The sequence below is a fragment of the Empidonax traillii genome, unplaced genomic scaffold (assembly GCF_003031625.1).
Source record: "Empidonax traillii isolate 1590-97213 ecotype Southwest subspecies unplaced genomic scaffold, ASM303162v1 scaffold628:size373707, whole genome shotgun sequence".
NCBI lineage: Eukaryota > Metazoa > Chordata > Aves > Passeriformes > Tyrannidae > Empidonax > Empidonax traillii.
In genome coordinates this window covers 223,413-245,332 of record NW_020955821.1, presented here as the reverse complement: position 1 = coordinate 245,332, position 21,920 = coordinate 223,413, and the positions used below count along the sequence as shown (strand labels likewise).

The window sequence follows — 21,920 nt, the reverse complement described above, 5'->3', positions numbered from 1 at the left end:
AACTGTCTGGAACCATTTGTGATGGTAGGGTGCACAGGGTCTCTGACAGCTTACCAATAGGCTCTTCTGTTTGAATTCTCTGATCTAGAGGAATCAAAAGAAGAAAAATGCAAGTGTTTGGCTGTCTGTTTTATTTTACTGTAGGACTGTGTCTGTTCTAGTAGATAATGCACAACGATCTTACTAATCTGTGCCTCTATTCCAACCTACCAGTTCTAACAATAAAAAGTAAAATAGACCTACTCAAACTCAAGTTCCTTTCCTCTTTGCAAGGAATATGGTAGAAGCATCCCTGGGGCAGCTAGTTGGCCCCCTTTGAGCAAGTGCATTTTGTTCTGGTATTTAGGAACTACCCTGAAATAATAAAGCCAGGTTATGTCCTAGCACAGAGGAACAATCCCAGCCTCAGAGAACAAAACCCCCACATCTGCATCTTGTCAAGAAACACGTTTTCTGTCAGGTTTGTAAAAGCTTATGACTATAAACATGTGTGATGACAAACTGTTGGACAGAAGCTGCAAGAGAAGAGCTTTTATTTTAGTGCCCCAAAATGGAGGTTCAAAAGTGCAGCAAAAGTAAAAACTTACAGGGGACTGAAAAAAATTACTTTTTGGAACTCTAGAAAAATAATTCCTTTAGTCTGAATCATCACTAATCCCCTTTACTGTCTGCTTTTCTCCTTTTGTTTTATTCAAATTTACCTCCTGCTATTTTTGTTTGATTTAGCAGTGTTGCGTCCAGGTGCATACTGAAGATGATCATTTATGCATCCAGCAAGCAAAATCCATTATGCTGAGTTTTTCAGTAGTTCAGTAGTTGCCAGGATTATGCATGCCCTCTGGTTCAAAAACTGATGCTGCAGGGAAGTGTAGCCTTGCCTGTTAACAGGGTGGGAACATCCTGCGCTCTGCACACCCAGAGCATATGATTTTTCTGTCTTTCCTGAGTTGGATTGAGTCTCACAGGGCAGCTGTACCCCCTTCACTTGGAATCCATCATTGCGTCAGTACCTCTTAGGCCACCACATCTGTCTTTGGATGAAAGGTTTGTTAGTAGAGCTAGATAACTCATTCTGATCAGCAGTCTCTAAAAGTTGAAAGGCAAAGAGGTGCCCTGCCTTTTAAATTGTGCTAAATTGGTCAAGTGGGAGTCTGAGGTTTTAATTTGCTTGTTTAGCACCTATTAAAACACACACTACTTTATTTACACTTGAGTATTTGAAGGTGTTAGCCAGAAAGCATTGGCAAATATGTTTAACTTTACACCTTTCAGTCTAGAACAAGACCTTACTTTGCAGCATGGAGCCTGAATAGGATGGAAGTGAGTTACACGTGTGTATACTGTGAGGAAGTAGGCAGTTTACTTGTATAAGTTGAGTTTGCTTTTGCACATACACACACCCACCTGCTTAGAGGCACCCAGATGCACAAACACCAAGCAGTGTGAGGATTATGGCTTTCAGCCTGTCAGCTAAACTCATACTTCTTCCCTTCTCTACAGACATTTACACACACACCTCCCTACGCTGAGAAAATCCTCACACTGAGAGTATCTGTTGGCCCCAAAACTGCTTTTTGCCATTTCTTTACCTCTCTCAGCATGATTTCTGGCATTTCCAGAGAATAGGGAACTAAGTGTTTAGAAAAAGGAAGATGAAAATCATAATTTGATTCCTTCTTCTGATTGCAGCTGAAATGGAAGGGAACTTGGCTTTGCTTGCTATTGAGTAATGTTCACTGTTTGCTCTCTGGGCTAGGAGAAGTATAGGAAAGTCCCAACATTGTTTTAAATTATGTCATTAATCAAGTTTTGTGACACACACCACTTCCCAGCGCATGCCTCCTTTTTGGAATGACCTCATCCTAACAGTCCTAGAAAAATTGCTCTGCCAGTGAATTTAGTGCTTCATCGGGACAATGTGACTTTTGTGCCTTTACCATTTTTTTTATGTGGTCATCAGAGTAGGCTTAAACATGGGAAGGTTGTAGTGCCTTGTTTGTCTTCTCCTAAGACTTTGTGTTCTATATAAAAGTATGTTTAAGGGATCCTTTGTTCTGTTTTTTCTTCAGACTGTTTCTATCAGTATTGCTCCTTATCTTCAGAAATGTATCCATCTTAAGTCTTCCCTCAGCCCTGGAACTGAAAAAAACAGGAAAAAAAGAGTTTTTTTTTTCCCTTCCCCTAAAAGAAGGAGAGAATAGCTAAGGAATAGAATAGAACTTTGAAGGTAAGGAGGAGAAGGAGAATTTAAACAATACCTCCATAAGTAAAAAGGAAGAGCAACTCCACTTTCTAGGCTCAGGGAATTGATCAGAATTCATTGGCATCATTTTATTTGGTAACAGGTTGAGTTTGTGCTTTTTTTGTTTCCAAACACATCCTTAGCAGCAACTCTTTTTGCCATGAATACTCTAGTTTCAGTCTTCTTTGTCATGCTAGCAGCTAAATGCATTACAGAAACTGAACTGAGTCCTAATCTTTTTATAATCAGTTTGAATAACAAACTGCTTTGTGTAACTTACCGAATTCCTGGTGCACAATGTTGATTCTGCTCTCTGGCCCAGAGAAAGAGAGGCTTTTGCTCCTGTGATTTGTTAGGGTAGACAAGATGATGCATCCAAAGAATGTGCAATCAGACCTGTGTGAAACTTGGCAGATTGTCTTAGGAGGGTTCAACTAAACCTTGTTTTCATTTTTGATGTGCATGTATTCCTGTGGGTGCTTGCCCTTACTCTGATATTCACTTTGAAACCCAATTTTAAACAAAACCGAAACCTCAGACCAAAACTTTGAAAGCACCAGGCTTTTCCATATTTTTAGTCAAATTACTGGCCCAAATAAGCTGGAAGTTGGCAAATCTATCAGCATAGTGAGTGTAACTTTCAGGTGAACCTTGAAAATTCCTGTGTAGTGTGAAGTGTAGACACCAAAAGATGATACATATGTCAAATCAATATTATCTAGAGAAGTATAAGTATGGCTCTGGTTTGTCTTGCTGGTACAGAGACATGATCAGAGACCAGTGAAATTCAGTCTTTTAGCATGGTGCTTCCACTACTAAGGAATTTTAGTAACAGCATCTCACTTATGGACAGAAAAAGAAAGATGGTACATTACGAAATATCTAACAAGGAGAAAGAGGGGCTGGGTAAAAGCACAACACAGACTTTTGGTATTTTTTATTTGTTACACAGGTGGCAGTTGTTAGCAACCTTTTCATTTACTTGAGGTGTCATTCTACATTATGCTGCTCAGAGGGTGATCATGGACATAACATTGCTAGTGTACATTCTTACAGACTGAAAATTCAAGTGTGATGCACGTGGGTTTGCATTCAGACATTCTAAAAAAGTGCACCTACCTGAACGACATGTTAGAGGAGGCAGGATGTAAACAAAGAAATCTAGAGAAATTATTTCAAGCCCTTTCCATATCTTTAAATCCCCGTTTTTAAGCTTGGGAATTTTAAATGCAAGTGAGAAAGAATCCATTCACCCTTGAAAACGCAGCTGATGTGGAGGTGAACCACAAGTAGTATTTGGTGATAACTGCAACAAAGAGCATAGTGACCAAAGGGGTAGTGTTGTATGGTGGCATAATATAATTACTCTGAAGGTGACATAATATAATTACTTTGAAACTATGTAATACATCGTTATCAGTCTATTTTCTCTTTTTTGTTTGTTTGTTTGTTTTGGGTTTTTTTCTTAAATATCTGGGAATTATTCTGTGAATTTCAGGCTAAAAGCTAGCTAAATTTTAAAGATGCAGGGCTGAATAATATGCTATCATTTGAATAAATTGCCTCAGCTTTCCTTTTTTTTCCTACCTGTTTTTTTGTTTGTTTGTTTGTGGTTTTTTTGGTTGATTTTTTTTTTTTTCTTCTCAGGTTTGTGACCAGGTTTATTGAGCTGGATGGCCTGAGCTGTTTGCTGAACTTCCTGAAGAGCATGGACTATGAGACCTCAGAGAGCCGTATACACACATCCGTTATAGGGTGTATCAAGGCACTGATGAACAACTCCCAAGGACGGGCTCATGTTCTGGCCCATCCAGAAAGCATCAACATCATCTCCCAGAGCTTACGGACTGAGAACATTAAGACCAAGATTGCTGTGCTGGAGATCCTAGGGGCTGTCTGCTTGGTGCCGGATGGTCACAAAAAGGTCTTGCAAGCCATGCTTCACTACCAAGTCTATGCTGCAGAAAGGACAAGATTCCAGGTAAAAGGAGGATACCTTGACACAATTACCCAGTATGATGAATATCTGCAGGGAGTGATTTTTACTGCGAAGTTGCTGAGTAGTAAAAAGGCAATATTTCTCACTTTGTTTTAGGAGGAGAACTTCCTCAAATAGATTATCAGCATGTATATATATATTTCAAGACCTGTTGCTTGTCATTATTGCTAACTTAAAATCTCCTATATTTTACCTGAAAATAGGAGTTTGCTGTGTTAAGTGAAAGCTGCTAATCTACTCATACTCTAACTTGGTGGCATTTCTGGGGTGGTAATGATTTGTTCTGCCCTAGAAGCTGAAGCTGCAGAATTTCAGGAGCCTCTGTCCTGATTTTAAATCCTTAATTTAGTACTAAAAGAGTTATGGATTAAGTAATGGAGACACTGACTAAAGTAATGTATAGTGGAGGCAGTTCACTTGCCACTTAGCAATCAACTTGTGAATTGTTGTGACTTAGCAATTGTTGTCTCAAATAACTCCTATTCAGATCATAGAAGGGAAACTCAGTCTCAGAGACTTTGAAGTAGATCAGTAGATCACTGACAAATTTTACTGTGGATACTACTGACTGCTATTATAATTTCCCTCTATCTAGTGAACTGATCACCTTTAGAAAAAGATGGTACAGAATCTGTTGCTCTGTGTGAAGCTGTGGCTTCTAAACTTTGGGAAAACCTCACCCATTTATTAGTCTTTCTTAGGTGAAATGATTAGAGTGGTGTTGAGCCAACAGGCCCCGGATCCTGATGCCTGACAGTCATTATCTCCTACCTCCTCCTCAGCTAATGCATCAGTGGATTTTAGGCTACAATGAGCTTCTTAGTGTAAAAGAGAATGGGGAAACAGTCTGTGCTGGTGGACAGCAGCTGCTAATGTTTGTGTTAGAACTAAAGGGACTGTGGGACTCACTGACTGTGACTCAGATCTGAGACAGGGATGCAGGAGATCTTGGTTTGTTGTTAACCTTTATTTGGCACTGGCAGATCCATACCTCAGGTGCTGCCCCATTTGCATTTCTTGTCTATTCAAACTTGATGCATGTCTTCAGTACTCAGGTATGACATGTATGATGTATGACTCCAGAAGTGGGGGCCTTTCGGTCTCAGTGGAAAGCTCTTGAGGCTATTTCAATGGGGAAAATAGTAATTACAGTAAAACTTGGAAGATTATGAGATTTGCAGCTACAGTCATAAGGATATGTCATCATTCTTTAGTAGAGGATCAGGATGCATATGCAGAAAAGTAAGCCATGTACATGAGTTATGATGTGCAATTTATTGTGGACTGCCTATGGAAGAGAGAAGGAAAAGCTTTAAAACCAGCTTGTTCTCTAGTAATTCGCTGAAGCAAAGAATCCTTCCTGAATTAATGTGACATTGTTGTCATAGACCTGGGAGACGTGGGGATAACTTCAGATGCTTGCCAAAAACCAGTGGTAACTCAGAGCCCTGAAAGCACTAGCAGTCCTGGGTTAACCTGCCCTTACTTGACCAATTGACTCTGCTTAATAAGCACGTATGGGAGATAGATGCTGAGTCTACTCAGTGTCTCTTATTTAGGTGTTTTCTGTCTTTCTTTTTTTTTTATACTGGTTTAAAAGTCATCAAATAACTGAGATATAAGTCATTGCTGGGTGAAGTGTGGTAGCACAGGTCTTGTACAGCTGAGCTTTTGAGGAATCTGGTTGAATGATTTGCAGGTGGTTACCAACTCTTACATTCATAAAAAGTACTTTGCATAAACACTCACTCTTGTCAAAATACTTTTCCATTTGGGGAAAAAAAAAGAAAAATAAAGGGATATTCTTATTTCTTTCTTAAACAAACAAACAGACAAACAAAAGCCCCACCTAAACCTCAAAATGATTTGGCAGAAGGGATGAGTTCTTCTTTGCATTTTCTAATACTTTTGTTTAGAGAGAGACTAGTGTAGCATAGAGATCATGTATTTAACATGGTAACATAAAACATGACATGTTTTGTTGAATACAAGAGTGACACGGTTGTATGTGTCAAGGGAAAAGAGCGATCCAGCTCCAGGGTTCGTTACTCTCTAGTGAGATGGAAAATGGTTATCAGCTAGTCAAAGTGCACACGCTCACACGCTCACACAACTCAAAAGAGAGGCAAGAGGTGATGCTCTGGAGGGTAACCAAGCTGAATCAACTTTATTGAGAAGATGGAGGGTTTTTATAGGGCTTAATAGGGGAGGTTCTGGAATAAGGGTGGAGACTAGGAGGAGCATGCAAATCCTCACACATACATTGGGTAAAAGGGAATGAATAAACATGAAGGGGATGAACTGGGCGGTAACAAGGGAGTGGCCAAAGGCAAAAGCCCGCCAAACAGGATGATTGGTTGGTACCTCATGGTATCTCAACCAATGGGGTTAATGTTGCTGCCTGAAGGCAGAAAAGTCCTTGAAGAAGGTACTGAAAATGGAGGACAAACCTACATGTAGATTTGCCTCACAAACATTATAGTATGGTGTAAAAGTCTCAAGTGGAGATTTCCATCACCCGAACACTCTCTAGGCTTGTCCCTCCAATGCATCTGGCTTTCCACTCCTGGTAAGATGTTTCTATAGGCGATTCATCAGGTGCCATCCAATCCCCAACACAAGAGATTCTTGCTGGTCAGCTTTCTAAGCACAACTAGCCAAAAATTGTCAGAGGACTTAGCAACGGGTAAATTAGTGGAGAAGGAAAGCTGTGACTTAAGATACGGTTCTAACTAAACTTACATTGGCTCTGTCCTGCAATAACTACGATTATTTGAATGAGAAACATACAGTTTTATACTAGTATATCTAAAGCCAACATTCAAGTTACAGTGAGATCCCTAAGCATTATAACTTGCAATCCAATTAATTTAACCAAATTGCATCAAATTTAATCAAATTACTTCACAAAGTGAAGACCACGAATCAAACTAGAATAGTTTGGAAAGGATGTCTTTGCTTCTTGATGAGTTTGTTTTTTTTTTTTTAGTTGAAGCTCATGGAAAATATAGATAGAATTTCTGTGAATATGAAGTAGTATTTCCTTAACAGTCTTTACTCAAATGCCTTTTAATACTGTAACTTCACCTTGAGTTTTCGATGTTCAGTGTGTTTATAGGTCTATCAGGATCATCTTTGTCTTGACACTTGCAACAAGATTCTACGCTTTACGTTTGTGTCTCAGTTTACATAGTCATTATTCCTATTGTCTCACATTTGCTGCATCTTCTTGCCTGAGCTTATCCCTTTGATTGCTTTCAACATTGAGCCTTCTTTTGTAATGTCCTTCTACCTGGAATAATTCTCCCTTTAATGTCCAACACGCAGTCTGCAGTTCCTCTTAAGATATTCTTTGAAAATTATCCTCTTCAGAGTAGCATTCTATCTTTACTCAAATACCACATGCCTTCAAACTCCTTCCTGAAGCAATCTGGAAAAGCTCTGTCTTCATCCAGTTGTTTGAAATAGACTTCTTTGCTTAAAAATCCCACTCTGCCCCTTAAAGAAGAGAGATGAAAGAAAACAGACAATAAACCCTCAAAGCAGAAATGTGGAATTAGGAAGATGAGTCTTTGGTGTCCTTGATGGGATTTTTTTCCATGTAATGTACGTATCGGTACTAGTGTAATTCTGTCACTGGCTCATTGTGTGACCATGAAGACATTACTTTTGCTTGAATTTTTGGGTGTTTTTCTTGTGAAGATGCAGGTTTATAAAATGCTATGAAAACTGAGAAAGAAGAGTCTCTGGTTTCAAAGTCTTTCATGTCTCATTATCCTGTTTATGACTGGTTTCCCTTGTAAAAGGGGCACAGTCTTACTCTTCCCTAAGCCATTGCATTTCTGATCATTATTAGGCTCACTGCTTCCCCTAATTTTTCCTGTGGAGTCAATGCTTTGTGTTATGACATTGTAATATGTAATACCTTTTAACATGCTATATTTTGAGTCAAACTAACAAGTCATAATGCTCTATTGACCCAGAACAATTTATCAGGATGTTCCAGTGCTCTTCCAGCCTAGCTTGCTGTTAAAATACTCATCCTGTTGTGGGTCCCTATGGAGAGAAAGAATTTTCCTTTTAGTCCTGAGAGAACCTAGGTGTTAGATACTACCTGAAAGGAGCTGATTTCACTTTCAGGTGGAAATGTTAACTGGGCTGCTTTGGGCAGAACACTCTTGTTTCTCTCTTTAATGCTGCTTGTAATTTTGAAGCTTGAGGCAAAGGAAAAAAGGAAGCTTGATATTGTCAGTTGAAAAGGTGGAGATTAGGAGCATGCCTTCCAGAGCCCCCTTGCCTGGTTTGTGTTAAACACTGTCAGTACAGACCATAATTTCTAGGGAGAAATCTGATCAATTTGGCATCGTAGTAGAGGAGCTAAAAAGGAACAAATTAAAATCCAGTATTCCCCCTTAATTTGCTTCTTCCCTTTAGGGCTCAACCAAAGCCTTTTGAGGTTTCCTGCAGACTGAATGAAACCCTACTGGATGTCAGTGATGAAGAATAATGGGATTAAGTGAGGAAAGTTTTGCTAAAATAGTAGGAAAAACCTTTATAACCATAAGATCAATTGGGCCACAGAACTGGCTGCCAAGAGGTGTGGTGAAATCTTTTTTACAGGAAATTTGCAAGTGAAGACTTGAACCTCAGCCATTTGCAAAGGACTGGAGATTTTGGAGTTTGGCCATGGTATGCGGGTGTAGGCTCTGATGTTTAGGAATTGTGTGAACTTACAGTGTTTCCTTCTCAAGCTGAACAATTGCACGAAGATGTGCTACTTTTCAATTAGCTTCGTGCAACACAGGGTTTTGTTTGCCCTTGCCCTGAATTTGGCTTGGCCCTCACTGCATTCTGCTCCTAGTTCAGCATTCTAAAATGCAGGATAGAAAACTTTTGTGAACATCCTTCAACCTGTCTGGCTGCTGTATCTGATATGCTATTGCATAGGTTCTAGCATATTCCTAAAAGTCGATGAGAAAACATGATAGGAATAAAGCCTCTGAAGAAAACCAGTGAAACCATCCCTGGTTTTGATGCTTCTGTAGTGATGACAGCTTAAATTGTTCCAAGAAGACACATGTGCATCAGATTTCAGTTTCAAATCTGACAGTAACAGAACTAAATTATCTCATTTATTTCACCTCTGCTTATTTGCCAAGTTGGATAGTTGGTTTTGGTGAATTTAAAGACTTTTTAATAGTCTACTATTGTCACTGTTAAAGATAGGGTGCTGGATTGAACAGACTGCCAGTCTGCCTCAGTAGGTCATGTCATGTATTTTTATATAAGACTCATTCCCATTTCTAACAAAATATTATTTGGTCATAGCACAGCTGTTGGGAAGTTGGATGTGACCAAAGTTCAAATGCCAGGATTAGGGATATTTGCAAATTCCAGCTGGGAAATTCAGAAGTAGTGAGAAAAAGGAGTTTATGAAATCAAGCTTTTTTGATAGTGAGCATACTATGCTCAGATGTAAAAACAGCTTTCAGTAGCAGTGTATGATAAGTCAAGATATTTTTACACAAAGCCAAGTGCGAAGCCAGGAGGTTGTTCTTTCCCCTGAAGAGTGCACAGGATATTCCTCTTGTTTCTTGAGATATATCTCCGACAAGATAGATCTATGAAACTGATGACTAGCAGAGGAAAGATTTTGCTATGAATTAACACTATCAGTAGCCAGTGACAAAAGATTGACTGAAGGAAAATGAACTTCCTTACACAGCATCATAGCTTCAAACTATTATTTAGGTGGTCTGCTGAACCGAACACTAAAAAGTTGTTTTTGTCTTCATTATCCCTTTATGGTCAAAACTTCTTGGGAAGAGTAAAAAGAAGTCTCTCTTTTTTTAGTGCAACAGCAAAGCAAATATATGAGAGTGAGGCATTTATTATTAATGCTGGAGTGAGTCTCATACAGTTGAACTGCCAGATCTCAAGTGGAATTTGTTACTCTTCCAGTAAGGAAAATCATCCTTGGAATTATGCACTGATCAAAGAAGATCCTGGAGAGAAGATTAATGGTGATCAGCAGAAAGCTAAAAGTAGAGTTGCTTTCATGGCTAATCAGTTTCTGCATATAGCCTCTTTTGGTAAATATTCAAGTGGAATTAATCCTAAATAAGACAAAGGCTACTGATGCTATTTGTCTAGTCTTTTTCTCTTTTGCCTCCTGATTTTCACAAGATTATAGTGAAATATCTATATGTATGTAGAAATTAAACGCCAAAAGCATTCCTGTGCTACATTCCCCCTAAATGCTAAATACCCATCTTATTAAGACAACTTACAGTAGCCTTTCAATATATAAAGGGAGCTTATAAGAAAGACAGAGAAAGACTTTTTACCAGGGCCTGTAGTGATGAGAACGGCTAATGGGTTTAAACTATTAGAGGTTACATTTAGATTTGATAAAAGGAAGAGGGTTTTTTATGATGAGGGCGGTGAAACACTGGAACATGTTGCCCCGAGAGGTGATAGATGTCTCATTCCTGGAAGAATTCAAGGCCAGGCTGGATGGGGCTTTGAGCAACCTGGTCTAGTGGAAAGATGACCCTGCCCATGGCAGGAGGATTGGACAACATGGACTTTAAAGGTTGTTTTCAACCAAAACCATTCTGTAAGTCTGTAACAAGGAAACTGGAGCTTAACTGTGTTTCCAGTGGGGATGTGTAACTCACCTTTGAGCTTTGGAGCTGTGTGCACTGAGGGTATTCCTGTTATTTGGAAATCCCCAAAAGGAGCTTACCAAAAGGTAATAATTGTCTGTTTCATGTTAAATGGTTGTCATTGAAGAACAAGGAGAAATCTTTCAAGGTTTGGGTATAGGTTATATTTCTCAAAAGACAGCTTCCTTTTAAAGTTATCTTCCCCTGTATACATAAGTACAATCTATCCTGCTGAGATCCAAGAAAATAATGAAAATTACTTGAGTGATGTGAGTAAAAACAATGTGTGAATCTGTTACTGTTTTTCTGTGTGTATAAACTCCCTGTCATATAGTGGCCTTCCTGTACCTCAAGGGAGCCTACAGGGAAGATGGAGAGGGACTTTACAAGATCATGTATTGACATGACAAGGGAGAATGGATTTAAACTGGTTTAGATTAGATATTAGGAAAAAAAATCTGTGCTGAGAGAGTGGTAAGGCACCAGAGGTGGTTGCCCAGAGAAGTTTTGGATGCCCCATTCCTGGAAGTCTTAATAGGCAAGTTGGATGGGGCTCTGAGCAACCTGGTCTAGTTGAAGATTCCCTGCTCATGGCAGGGGGGTTTAACTAGATGATCTTTAAGGTTCTTTCCAACCTAAAACATTCTATGATTCTATAAATCTGTGATATTCACCATACAGAGTTAACGGATGAGGAAGGTCATCATTCTGCTGCTTTCTTAGATCATGTTGGCAAGAACTGTAAAGGGCATCTGTTTTTTCTCAAATAATAGGTTGTTTTAAGAAAAAAACCCAACTTTTCCTTTATTTGGGTCAGGTGAGCATTTTATTCCAATCGCTATTCTTCATTTGTTTATTTTGAATGCCCAGAATTTCTAACAACATTGTCTGAAAAAATAAATATTTCTTTAAGCAAACACATAGCAAATTGAAAGACGACTAAGTGCGTATCCTTTCAACAGTATGCACAGCGGTGCAAGAAATTAGATTATGTCCTCTAACTCGTCTTGCTTTTCTGTTTCAGTCATTGTTAAATGAGCTAGACCGAAGCATGGGGCGATACCGTGATGAAGTAAACCTCAAAACAGCCATCATGTCCTTCATCAATGCTGTTCTGAATGCAGGTGCTGGTGAGGTGAGTCACTGTCCTGGATATTCCTTCTAAAATGTTATGCTTGAATTAATTAACCTTGGGAATGGTTAGTAGATTAAGTCACAAGTCTTGTCATAGTGAGTGGATATAGTTTGTGGAAAATAATGCTGAATTGTGAAGATCGGTCTTACAATGTCTTCCATATTATTTCATTCCCAGCTTCTTCAATATAATGTAGACTGCTACATAGACTGCTTACACTGAAGTGATTACTTTGGGTTGTTTCTTTTTTTTGCTACTTTTTTTTGTTGTTTTGTTTGTTTGTTTTTGTTTTGGTTTTTTTTGGTCTTTTTTTAAGAAGTGCAAAACATTTACTTCCTTATTTCAGCCTTTTAGAAAACATTTTGGTCTACCTTCATAAATGTTTTGAAATGTTAAGTTGTTTTGACTCAAAGACAAACTCAAACCATTTTAATTCAAAAATATCAAATGGAGACATTTCCAAAAAAAAAAAACCAATTGTTTTTCTTTCATTAGCAAGACTTCCTTTTGAGTCTGGAGGATAGTTAAAACTGATTTATTTCATTAAAAGTGTTACTTTTGTTACATTGGGTTTTGTTTTGTGTATTTTTGTTTTTTTTATTAAACCACAACAGACAACAAGCTCATGAGAGCTGTCTGACAGTGTATTTGTCTTTATCTCTGGCAGTCCTGTAACATCCCACTGAATAGATGTCAGAAAGTTTGTCAGGGTATACAGTGGTTTTATGACAGGTAAACATAAAAACTAGGAGGAAGACTGCAGTAATGGTCATCTGTAAGTGGGAGATGAACCTCTAATGGACTATCAGGAAAAACATTAATAACTTCTGTTTTTTATGGAGCAACATGGAGTGTGCTGCCTTTACGGCTGCATATACAGAACTCATAGTAGGTAAATGAGGGCTGTAGTTTAAGTGAAACAGAGGCAAAAGCATTGATTTCTCTTTTACCTAATTTACTGGAATTAATCATCCTGTGAATTTGGTGTCAGGATAGAGGATACTAAAAATGGAGGAACTGAGGTTTTAAATAAAATTTTAAAAATGTGACTGACAGCTTTTGAAACCAAATAACTTGGTTTTCCCCCACATTTTAAGGACAATTTGGAGTTCCGACTACACCTACGATATGAGTTTCTAATGCTGGGAATTCAACCTGTCATTGACAAGCTAAGAGGACACGAGAATGCCACACTGGACAGGTAAAATATATTTTCTGAATACAGCTATTGATGAACCGAAGGAGTTCTTGGAAACTCTTCTTTATTTGAGACAACTGTCTCTGTGCCTTCCTGAAACTGACTCCCTTTAAAAAAAATAAATTAGATTTATCCTTATAATTATCAATTATGAAGTTGAGAACATACATGCTAAGTTAGCTGAGGCTGTGGCAAGGAGTTTCTCTACTGCTTTTCTTCTGGGGATGTCAGTCAAAATGGAAAATATAAAAAAATGTTCTAACTCTTTTCTCTTGTAGCAAAACTGGAACAAAAGCCTGTCCTGGTAGGAGTGAGGGAAGCCAGTAGTTCATTGACTTCATTGAGACTGAGTATGTGTGGTCTAAGTGTAGGTTCTGAGTTTCCAAGGTTTTTTTCCAGTCTTTTTTTGTTATCTATCCTGTATCACAACCTCCCAAAAAGTGGCACGGGCACAACTATGAGAAGAGGCACCTGTGATGGGGTAGAGATGCTTATGGGGCATGAGAGAAGAATGAGAAGTATTTTCAAACAGCCCTGCTACTGCACAAAATGTAACACTGAATGGCACCTTCAAATTATTGCGTTAAAAGTTATACAGGTAATAAATGCTTTCTCCACAAGCAATTCGTTATTTTTGCCACAGTAGTTGAAGCTGATAGTGACCTTAAAATAACCTTTGCAATGCCCCATGCTGAAAAAGACTTGAAGTAAATGATCAGAACAATTTGACCAGGACACTTCAAGAAGCTAAAAGACTGATGAACCAATGAGGAGACTCGTAAAATCCATTTGCCTAACACAGTGAAGCATTTTAAAGTGTGAAAGTAGGCAGCTGTGAGAGTCTCTTCTCCTGTTACCACATTAAGCTTGGCACTTGTGCAGAGGCACTGACCTGCTGATATGCTGCTATCCCTTAGCATCCCCTTCCTACAGAGCAGTGCTGGTTTGTAGGTATCTGATATCTGAGATTTCCTAGATAGAAGTGTCAAGTTTGCCAAAGCACGTGGTGAAAAACCTATGGATCAGGCCTATGCCTGCAGCTTACAAGGCACCATTTTCTCAGACATCCAGTCAGAAGCTGCTGTAGGGTGATAGAGCTATCCCTGGGGGCGTATGTAATGTGCCTGAGACTCTGCATAAACACAGTTATCACCAGCTGCTGTCATACACACACTGGCCTCACACCTTTGAGCGGGTGGAGGTGTATGCATGGGTATTAATGTCACTGGGAAAGAGTGCATACAGTCATATGTCTAGAGTTTGCTGCAGAGCTGGACCCAGGAATGTTACTTTTGGTCTAAAACTTTATAAGCAAGAAGAGAATCTGTCCCATAGATCATCTGTGTTCCTTTGGGCAGTTAACCAGGAGTGTTTAGGAAGGGCTTGGGGGCACTTTTAAATCTAAAAGTTAGCCATGAGAATGATAGCAAAAGTTTGGGAAGATCTCAGATGCCTGGATTACCTAGACTATTTAACAGATCTGTACAGGGGAATGTGCCACAGCCTTTCTCCACATCATATAGGACATTTAGGACATCATTTAGAATGAGAGGACATGGTCTTAAGCTGTGCAAGGGGAGGTTTAGGTTGAATATTAGGAAGACATTTTTTACAGAGAGAGTAATCAGGCATTGAAATGGACTGTCCAGGGAAGTGGTGGATTTACCATTCCTGGAGGTTTTCAAGATGAGACTGGATGTGGCACTGAGTGCCATGATTTAGTAACCACTGTGATGTTGGATCAAGGGCTGGACTTGATGATCTCGGAAGTCTTTTCCAACCCGGTTGATTCTATGATTCTGTGATCTACTGTGCACTGCTCTCTGTGTAAGAGAAGTCCAGATGGTCAAATCTGTCACTCACCAGGCCCCCCAGATCCAACCACAGGCATGCTGCTGTACTTATCAATAGGCATATATAGAGACAGTTATGAGCTCTACTGGTCCACTGAATGCATCTCTGCTTCACTGTTTCAAAGAAACAACTTGTTAACAGTCTAACATCCGTTTAACAAGTATGGTGTGGACTTTTTATGTATTTTCACTGCAGGCATTGCATTTATCACAAATAGAATATCCCTTTCCTATCTTATGTTCTTTTTTAGCACCTTACCTCAATACAGTGAGTTAGCATGGGAGTTACAGAGCACATATACCTGTGCCAGCTGTTTCTTTCGGCCTGTCACTGATCCCCCTGCCTTACCTATGAAAGCACTTCATGTACGAAAGGCTTGCCAATGTCCAAGTGTTCTGGCTGAAAATGAGGTCTTGCTGCTTCAGTGGTGATGCAGTTTAAGACTGAATTATGCAATTAACATTGGCAAATTTTGTTTAGTTTTTCTGTTTTCTCTTAGACATTTAGATTTCTTTGAGATGGTCAGAAATGAAGACGACCTGGAACTTGCCAAGCGGTTTGACCTGGTAAGCTTTTCTTTGGAGTACCTGAAATCGACAAAGCTGAGCTTACATCCAGTTTGGATGTTTGATGCAACTTCCCTTTGTGCTCCCTGAAAATAATGTTTTACTTTGTTGCTGAGAGTGGCTGATGCTGTTGTTTTCACTCTGAGTTAGCAAGGAGGAGGTTTTTGATGTGTGAACAATGAAAACAGTGATCACACACAGGACTTCTGCCAAGTAACTTTGATAAAAACTTCTTTCTTCTATTTGGCTGAAGGTTCTCAAGCCTGCACTCAGATTCTCAGTCCTGATGATCCAGCTGCATTCTAGTTTCAGACATCCCCTTTACAGGGGTATGGGTGAAGGTTGGGATCTTTTCCCAAGATTACAGGAAGCTCTACTTAAGACTGTCACCTAAGGGCCTGTGGAGAGGTGTGGTATTTTATAATGGGCAGATTTAAAGATGAGCATAAAACAAGGACAATTTCCACAACCTCTAGCATCAGTAAGAAGTTGTAGGGTCCAGGATAGTTATAGTCTCCTCTTTGTTCATGAACAGCTCTTGCTGCACACTGATAGAGAAAAACTATCCCTTTCTTGATTAGCTTCTGCTGTTTGTACCAGCACTTTTAGGACCCAAATGTTTCGCTTGCTCCAGAGCAGCTCTTGGTGGCTTTGCATGCCTCCTACCTTTCTAGCCCTTTACTTTGGGGACATTTTCCATATCGGAGTAGGGGTGACAATGGTGGTCTCCAAGACCCATGTGTACGCTCCTCACTGGAACCTGCAGCTGGACATGGCAGGAGACTTTGCATGTCTTTGTGTTGATTGGATCTTTCACAGTGTGATGGTTTGGATTTGGCTCCCTGCCAAATGCCCAACCCCCCAGTAGCAGCCCCTCTCTTCCCCCCTTTCTACTTCCCCCAGGGTATAGGAAAAAAACTATGCAAACTGAAGAACCTGAAAACCAAGTTAGTTATATAAAAAATATATATTTTATGTATATTACAGTTAAGATGCTATGTACCCAGCAAAAGGGAATCCAAACACCCCCGAAGGGATAGGGAAAGGGGAAAAAAGGGATAAAAGGAAATAAAAAGGGACACCGAATAGATATGCGCAATCAAACCCGAGAACTAGTAAAATAACTAGTAAAATAAATCTCACCATGTCCCTTAGAAAGTAGGCTTGGCAGACATGGCCAGTACTTTCCAAGCTTCCACGTGGCAGGTCAGTGGATGCTGCAGGCCTCAGCCTTAGATAAGCGAGACCAACGCAGGGACCCACTGTTCCCGAACTCCGGCGGAAGAGAAGAAGAACGAAGGCTGCTTCTCCCCTCTTATTTATACCACGATTTATGTAAAAATCGTATGGAATACTGGGAACACTGCCCCTTCCTTGGTTACAAACTGGTAACCAGGGAAGGCCTAGATTAAAACCACCACACCCAGTTAATCAGGCTTTCACTGTGGAAGGTTTTTCTCTCTTCTCACTTCAGATCCACATTGATACAAAAAGTGCCTCTCAGATGTTTGAGTTGATCAAGAAGAGATTGAAGCACACAGACGCCTATCCCTATTTGTTATCCATCCTCCAGCACTGTTTGCAGATGCCATGTGAGTACATTTACAGATTTCCAGAGCCAGGGGTATTGGAGAACTAGGTGAAGCTTTGGTGTAGGTACAAGTTCCCAGATAGCAGGGCACACACTGCCCTTGTCTTCTGTTCAAAACTTGGCTGTGGCTGATGAAATTGGTATCTTACACTGACTGCATCCAGCAGATTTTTGTCGCAATATTTAAGGCAGCAGCTTGACCCCTCTGCACTTGCAAATAAAATTAAGTAGCTGAGACATTCCAGTTAGTCACTGACAGAGCTTTCAATGATTTTAAATTAGAAGTTTTAAAAAAGAGTCCTTGTGCTCTAGATCAGGGAATTCCCAGAAATAGATAGCATTTCGAATACTAAAAAAAAAAAATGCACTGAGGAATTTTTCTGATGAACAATATGGTACTGAAAGCTGTTCTGTCACTGGGAAATTCCACAGTAAGTCTTCAGGCTGCTGTCTCATGGCAATTCATCAGTGGAGAGCTCCTGAACTCAAAGTGAAAAATAATATTGGCAGTTTTTTTTCAAAAGAAGTGATAGGAATCTTCTTGTTAAACTGTGATAAAATATTTCAGTTATGCTTCCAGAGTGTAGCAGCTGAGGAAATGCATAGCAAGATCACTAAAGAACTGCCTGCCCTGATCCTGTTAGCTATCTGAGGTACTTTCACCCGTATTTGAGCAGTCAAACTGAGCAGAGAACATGAGGGAGATGTACTGTTGTGTGTTTTTCAGAATAATGGGGTATGTTCTCAAGCTCTCATTAAAGTACTGCCGTGAAAAAATTCAAACAATTCTTCATCTCAGTGGTCTCTTTGATAATTATTCCTTAAGACAGCACAAAAAATACATTTATGTATTGACTGGATTTTTTGGTGGCAAATTGGTGCAGTTTTAAAGAATCTAAAGATCTGGGTTATGTAACTTAGCAAGCTGAGGTAAACTCTGTATTGCTCTGGCTCTTCTATTTTCATATCCATGGAATCAGTCCCTTGAGTTCAATTTCTGTTCTTTATCTCTATGCTATTTGGTCATATTTGTATGAATTTTCTATGCCATTTGAGTTTCGCTGACCCGTAGATAACCAAGCATGCAGATAGAACATCTGATTGTTTTTGACAGTGCCTGATCATGATGTTACCTAGTTACCAAAAAAAACCCCAACCCAGCATCAAGCCCCAGAAAATACTGAGTAATGGCTATCACAAAGAAATCACTTTCCTAGAAATTTAAAGTGCAAGGTGGAGCTAATCTGTCAAAAGGGTTGTACAGCCTGAATGTGCAAATCAGGCACCAAGTCGCCCATGCCTGTCATGTGCTGTTACAATATGCCAGGTGCTTGTAAATTATCTGCTCGTGACAGTTCAGAGTTAGGCTTTTGTGTTCCGTTATTTATTACATACAGGATTGATATGGAAGGTGGAAAGGAAAGAATACCAGTTTGTTGGCAGTTCTGTGCACTTTGGCATGGAATTGGAAGTTCTCATGGATTGGTCTTTTTCCATACAGATAAGAGGAATGGAGGAAACTTCCAGCAGTGGCAGCTGTTGGACAGAATACTCCAACAAATTGTTCTTCAGGATGAACGAGGAGATGATCCAGATATAGCTCCATTGGAAAACTTCAATGTCAAAAATATCATTAAAATGTAAGCTGCATTATTGTTTATTTCTGTTATGCAGGTATATGATAAGTATGCAGATTCTTAATAAGCAGAATATCATACATGAGGAGTTTTTTATTTTAACTTACAGCTTCTCATTGCTCTCATTGGCCTTCCAAATAGTTTCCTTCTAGTGACATCTTAACTTGGCAGTATTTTCTAACAGAGTCCTTACCTTTGACTTCTAATTTCTATTAAATATTAAGCTGGTTAGAAGAGCAATAAAAAATACAATTCCATAATGAGGCTTCCTCATGTGCCTTTTTTCATTCCAAATGTTCTTGAAAGTTTTCCTTGATACTAAAAACAATAAAATAACATCATCATCTATATTTTGATCTCGTTCCTCACTAATGAACACAAAGTTTAGAAAAATTGCAAATACTGGAAAGCAGCCCCCACCTAGCACACAAAACCTCTTACCTTTTCATAAAATGTCTGCTTGCTCTCACCCACAGACTTGGCTGAGGGCACTACCATTATTTTTTCCCATAGGATACATCATTTGAGAAGTCTAGCTACATGAGCTGGCTCTCATCTCAACTTCCCTGTTCTCAGTCCTTTTTTAGCCAAACTTTTGGACTCTTCATTCCATCCAACTTCCTCTGCAGGTAATTCACGGCCCATTACCCTTCTGAATTATCCATTGAAAAGAGCACTTTATAGAACATAAGCCCTATATGAACCCAAATTCTCTGTACTAAAAATCTTACAAAAATACCTCTTGTTACAGGCAGGAGCGAAAATCAAAACTGTATTCTCATAATGGAAAAATACACTGGTGCTGATTTCTTTCTGCGCCTTTGGATATCAGACTTCATTGTAGATCTCATGCCCGATCTTCCCGTTCTACTTTCATAGCTACTCCTCATTCTGCATATCTAATCAATCCCCTGCATGCCCTGCATATTTTCTGTCAGTAATAGGAAATAGCTGTGCCAGTATGAAATATGAGAATTGCCTTGTTACTGATGTATTACCCAATAGATAAGCATCCTCCCTCCTTGGAAGAAAGTAAAAAATAGAGCCAGAGAAAGTAGAAAAAACAATGGCAATGTGTTCTCATATTAAGGCTGGGGTAATTTGTGACTCATAGCAGCTATGATTATTTTAGTGATGGCTTCTCTCTTTAAAAATAAGTAGACTTGCCACTTTCAGAGTATTACCTGGCGACAGGAATGTACTGGGATTTTTCCCCAGGCATTCTTTTATCCATTTTAATGACATGGAGTAACAAGCCATCACATTTATGTTAGCTGCTGGCTAAGGATCAAAATCTGGATCCAGACTGACCACTGGCATGATCCTGTGTAAACATGTACATTTGCCAGGTTGCCTTTTGCTGATACCCACACATAATGGCCACTTGCCTTTTGGCTTGGGTAGCTCAGAACAAGTTTAAATGATCTGATTTCATCTTGCAGGCTGGTGAACGAAAATGAAGTCAAGCAGTGGAGGGATCAGGCAGAGAAGTTCCGGAAAGGTGAGTGCATCCTCTGTGCTTGGGTAGGAAAAAGAGGAGGCAAGACTGATCCCAATTTATACACAGAGCAGTGAGCAGCAGAGCTGGGCACAACTTTTCTTTTTGCAGACAAATCCTGCTTTGTTCCCTCATGTACATTTTGTCTTTTGGTGATCAGTTTATGTGTTTCATAGGATGGAAGTTCTCCTAGTCCTCATGTGAATTGATTGTACAGTCTAACTGAAACGTGGACATTGCTGTCTTGATCACTGAAGGTCATTGTCAAGGCAGTCAGACTCTATTTTCTTTTTCCTGCTTTTGTTATACATCCCCATTTGAACTGACAGATTTGTCAGCTTTATTTCATCATAGCCAGCATCTCTTCAGGGACTGTTCATGAGCTTTGTTTCATCAGTCCCACTTGTGTGTTCCCCCTAGACCATGCCGAGCTGATGAGCAGGCTAGAGAAGAAGGAGCGGGAATGTGAAACAAAGACCCAGGAGAAAGATGAAATGATGAAGACACTGAACAAAATGAAGGACAAGCTGCAGAAGGAATCCTTGGAGCTGCGCCAAACCCGAGACCAGATGAATGACCTGGTGGCTCAGCTTAATGAGTTCTCGGTATGAGACTGGGAGTCTTCCCCACCCTTGTTTAAAGCCTGCTAACTAGTAAATGATGAACAAAAGCATATTGTGAGTGAAACACTTCCATGGTCACTATAGAGAATACTTAGCTTTTAGCTAAGACCAATATCCCTTGAGCTGGTGGTGTAGAATGGTTAATGCATGGGCTGCTCCATTCCTTCTCCTCAGCCACCTTCCTTGTAGGAGCTTCTGAGGTGCACGTGTCCTCCTCCAGCCATAATTTTTACTGCTGAGTGGGGTGGCCCTGGCTTTTATTTCAGTGGAATAGAGAGAAACGTCCCCAATATGAAAGTGTATTTAGTGAAGAAACAGGATTCCTATCATGCTGCAAGAGCATCTCTACTGCCCTGAAGCTCTATAGAAGTGACATTTGCAGTTGTTCCCTCCTGCTTGCTGCTCCTTCTATCCCAGCAGTATGCCTGAGCCACAACTCACCAGAACACAGCCCTGAGAAGTTAGACACTGCAGAAAGCAGATTCATTCCCTCCTCCCCTCTCCCACTTTGCATTAGTGGGGCCTAATGACAGGTATTCAGTATTTAAAACCCTTAGCTTTTAAACCCAGAAGTTCATAAGTTCATAAGACTGAACTTTCCTCTTTTTCATACATGAGGAGAAAATAATACATTTTGGCTTCTTTTACTAGCTTTCTGTTTTTCTGAGCCATTTATGGTTCCTTTTTTCAAGCTCTTCTCCACAGCTTCAAGAGCTTGAAACTTTCTCTTAAATGAAAGCTGAGATTCCTCCCTTTATTGCATGGCTTTGAGTGCAGGAGGCTTTAAAGAAAACATCAAATATTTTGAGTCTTGTAATAAAATCACATCAGCTGGCAACATGGAGTTATTGTGCCTTTTAAACTGCTTTCTTTTTCTCTCTCTTTTTTTTTTTTTTTTTTTTTTTTTTA

General features: G+C 39.6%; 1 protein-coding gene across 1 annotated transcript in view; it reads left to right on the top strand.

The window, feature by feature from the left end:
- DAAM2 (dishevelled associated activator of morphogenesis 2) overlaps positions 1-21,920 on the top strand; it is an 82,827-nt gene that overhangs the window by 11,034 nt on the left and 49,873 nt on the right. Inside the window, exons 4-11 of the mRNA XM_027898894.1 lie at positions 3,890-4,223; positions 11,934-12,044; positions 13,142-13,245; positions 15,596-15,662; positions 17,137-17,254; positions 18,755-18,893; positions 20,333-20,391; positions 20,809-20,993. Of these exons, the coding sequence (XP_027754695.1) occupies positions 3,890-4,223; positions 11,934-12,044; positions 13,142-13,245; positions 15,596-15,662; positions 17,137-17,254; positions 18,755-18,893; positions 20,333-20,391; positions 20,809-20,993 (1,117 nt within the window). The remainder of the gene's footprint in view (positions 1-3,889; positions 4,224-11,933; positions 12,045-13,141; positions 13,246-15,595; positions 15,663-17,136; positions 17,255-18,754; positions 18,894-20,332; positions 20,392-20,808; positions 20,994-21,920) is intronic.